Raw genomic sequence first — 4,036 nt, 5'->3', positions numbered from 1 at the left:
GGATGATGAGATTATACAACACAGTCCACTGATGTCTACGTGTATCAAGTGTCATTAAATCATCTTGAGACTCGAGACAGTTTGCGACTTCACCACGATACGTCCCGTCCTTCGACGGGCGTCCGATAAAAAAAAAAACGCGTATTTCTGTGAAATCTTGCGGCAGAAGTCCGCACCGTACATCACCAAGACGCGCGTCTTCACCTCTTTGGCCACAGTGTGCCAGTGCAGGTGGCTCTCACACTGGTCCATGCGCTCCTGGTGGAGGAACTTGCACTTGTCGGGAACGAGCAGGGCGTCGCTCACGAACTCTCCCACTGCGGAAGCAACGAAAACCAGATTATCGACTCGAACGGCTTTTAAAGTGGAAACGGCGAGTGCGTGTGTTGGGCTCACCCAGGCAGCGGTAGGGCACCACTATGTGCACGTGACTGCGACACTGCTTGCGCCCCTTCTTGCACCAGTTCTGGATGCTGACCGGCTGATTGGCTTCCACCACGTTGGTGATCTGGAGCTCCGGATACACCTGAAGCCATAAAAGACGTACAGATGGCTCTGAAATTAAAAACTTGTGTTTTATTAGTCAGAACCGGCGACACCGGTCCAATCTGATCGCTTCAAAACTTTCTGACCCGGCTACGTCAAACAACGACTAATCCGTGAAACGGAGCGTCTGTTTCAGCAGAACGCACGGCTTCGGTGAGCGTTTGAACCAGCGGTTCACGAAAAACTTGTGACTCGTGACGCTGAGGTCACTGTTGGTGTCATTCTGTGAGCTTCACAGGCTTCAGTACTTTTCCCTTCAGAAGACCAAAGAACAGCTACGTTTACATTTTTATTCAATTTCTATTCATTAAAAAACAGTTTTTCCTGTTTTTATTTACCGTATTTTCCACCGTACACGTCGCTTTGCCATATAAGTCACATCTATTATGCGCCACCGCTGACAACCTGGAAACGTGGGGCGCTGTTGTGCCAAAAATCAATTGGCGGCCGAAGGAGTATAAAAACAATTATTTGTTTACTCAAAATTATACCAAAGGTGCGTCTCAGTTGAACATTTACTTAATAAATGCACTTTAATGGTCAAATTAGCTGCATTTCGCCGAGACGGTGCAGCAAATCGAAGCTGGTTCGACGGTTGCTCCAAGCAGAACGAAGGTGGAAGACTACGGCAAGCCGATTGTATCATTAATAGCTGGTGAAGATTCTCAGTCATCCAGGACATGAAAAATTCAAAAAAAGTTCCAAGACAAAAACAATAAAATATAAAGTATAATAAATAAAAGTCCAGTTGTCCACTTGAGCTTTTTTGAATTTGTCATTAATAGCCACTTTTACATGACACAACAGCATGCCATACTACTAGAGTGCCACCTAGTGGCTGAAAATGGTAGTGTTCATTATTTTCAGTCAGAATGAATGAAAATAGTCACATCTCAGCCAAAAATTGTTTTTTAAATATGGAAAAAAATCCATAAATTTGTCGCTTCGGTGTATAAGCAAACTAAACTACTGTTAACTATTTTTTTTTTACTTTTAATTCATGATCCAATCAGATTCTTTTTAATTTTTGTCTCCAGGCAGAAACCTGTTTGAAGGTTCTTCCTCATTGGTCAGGACTTCCCTGTCAGGAGAGAAGGCTGAGCTCAGTCTCTGCAGGATGAGTGTTTAATTACCGTAATTTCTGGGCAATTGAGCGCACCTGAAAATAAGTTGCGCCCACTAAATTTAAAAAGAAAAAAATTTGTACATTTACGTTGATAAGGATCAATATTAAAGTCGTATTTTCGTTTCATTACAAGATTAAATTTGACAGAAACGGTAAGTTCTGGAAGTTTGTTCATTTTTAGTCCAAATTACACGTTGAACTTAAACGTAAAAGATCGTGCGAGTCGCACTGCATGCTGGGTAATTTTTGGGATAGAAATGGGTGGATTTTTTTTCAGATGGGTCGCCCCGGTTGGTTGTGATCAGTGTTGGGCTGGCGTTAACGTTCAGTGACAAAAAAACAAACGACGCAATGAGTCAGACGTTGGACCGGATGGATAAAAAGGGTGAAACACTTCCTGTCCCGAGAGTTCCTAGAAGGTGAAACTAAAAGTAATTAAAACATTTTTAAAGTTAGCATTTATCAAGTTACTACAATGTCGTTAGCTCAGTGGTTCCCATCCTTCATGTTTTAGTTGTTCCTCTGCTCCAACACGCCTGGTTCAGTGCTTTAATTACTTCCTTACGTTCAGCAGAAGCCGAATCACCCTTTCATTCAAATCAGGCGTGTTGGAGGAGAGGAACGACTAAAACATGGATGGTCAAAAAAAAAAAAAAAAGGCCTTGCGCAATAATCCAGGTATACAATCCAACAATTTTCAGTCAGGTCATCTGGACAGTTTCTTTTTTTGCTGAAACGTTTCACCTTCCATCCAAAAGGCTTCATCAGTCAAGGAAACGCACAACGCAAAACTGATTCTTCCCCCAAACAGCTTACTCCAAAGTGGAACAAACCAGTTATGTTGGTGCTAAGATGGTGTCTTTGGCATGCCCCCTCCTCTCGTGCTGGCCCCCTTCCTTGTCGACAGTCATGTCAAACTTGTTCAAGACCAAAAAAAGTCCATGCTCAATAATCCATGTATACAATCCAACAATTTTCAGTCAGGTCACCATCTTAGCACCAACATAACTGGTTTGTTCCACTTTGGAGTAAGCTGTTTGGGGGAAGAATCAGCTTTGTGTTGTGCTTTTCCTTGACTGATGGAAGCCTTCCGGATGGAAGGTGAAACGTTTCAGAAAAAAAAAAACAGTCCAGATGACCTGACTGAAAATTGTTGGACATGCAGGATGGTGTTCCTCAGGGACCAGAGTTGAGAACCACTGCGAAGGCCGAGCACTATAGTTGCTTTTACCAATTCTTAGTTTAGGACGGCTGTTGGACATTTCTGGACTGCGTCATCACTTAAAACACTTGCATACCGAGCCACCTTCGTCTCGCTCTGGAGCAAACGTCAAATCAGCCGCACCGCCCGGGTGAAATGCGGCGGCAAGTACGGTAAAAAGTTCTAACCGCCACTGGGTCAGAATACTTTACCTCCTGGCAGTACTGCAGGATGCCCTCTTTGGTGCCGATGCAGCTCTTCGTGCCCAAGGGGTCGGGCTCCCACTTGCCGCTCTGCACGTTGATGTGCATGTTGAGTTTACCACAAAACATGGCCACCTGCGGCTCGGCCAGCAGACCCATGGAAACATCGGTGGGGACCTAAACGAGGGGAGACACAAATTACCATTCTGCGTTAAGATGAAAATAAAACCTTGTAACAAAAGTACAGCGCATGGCACATTATACGCCCGTCGACAAACGATGTACAGCAACGGTCTGGACAAGCAAAGAACGACCCTGTATAACATTTGACCTTGATTTATGACCTTGGAGCTGTGATGATTATGGGACATGTGGTCTAGTTGTGGTACAAATGTGTCAAGTTTCATTAAATTGTCTTCAGCAGATCAGATGCTATGGGCGGGATAAGCAAAGATCTTGCTGTAATATTTGACCTTGATTTGTGACCTTGGAGCTGGGGGATGAAAAGTGTATGTGACCTTTTTCTAGTGATGAAGCATATGTGTATAAAGTTTCGTTAAATTATCTTGAGCACATCAGAGGCTACAGGTAGAACAAGAAAAAAAAGGTCTTGCTGAGTTTACCTTGATTTGTGACCTTGACCTTGGAGCTGGGGAATGAAAAGTGTATGTGACTCCAGTAATGACGAATATGTGTATAAAGTTTTGTTAAATCATCTCGAGTGGATCAGACGCTACAGGTGGAACAAGAAATAAAAATATTGCTGCAAGAGTTGACCTTGATTTGTGACTTTGACCTTAGAGCTGGGGGATGAGAAGTGTATGGCATTTCTCTAGTGATGATGCATGTGTATAAAGATTTGTAAAGTTATCTTAAGCAGATCAGATGCTTCAGGTAGAACAAGAAAAAAGGTATTGCTGTAAGAGTTGACCTTGATTTGTGACCTTGACCTTGGAGCTG

The 4,036-nt window shown here is 43.3% G+C and overlaps 1 protein-coding gene across 1 annotated transcript in view; it reads right to left on the bottom strand.

Moving 5' to 3' along the window:
• The window catches only part of appa (amyloid beta (A4) precursor protein a), a gene marked incomplete in the record, with an annotated part of 45,582 nt that overhangs the window by 22,258 nt on the left and 19,288 nt on the right, over nucleotides 1–4,036 (bottom strand). Inside the window, 3 exon segments of the mRNA XM_037696669.1 lie at nucleotides 205–317; nucleotides 397–526; nucleotides 3,086–3,253. Of these exon segments, the coding sequence (XP_037552597.1) occupies nucleotides 205–317; nucleotides 397–526; nucleotides 3,086–3,253 (411 nt within the window).

This window comes from Nematolebias whitei, chromosome 23, assembly GCF_014905685.2.
Source record: "Nematolebias whitei isolate Nwh7 chromosome 23, NemWhi1, whole genome shotgun sequence".
Classification (NCBI taxonomy): Eukaryota; Metazoa; Chordata; class Actinopteri; order Cyprinodontiformes; family Rivulidae; genus Nematolebias; species Nematolebias whitei.
Note: the sequence above shows the minus strand (reverse complement) of the source record. Positions and strands in the feature narration are given on the sequence as shown.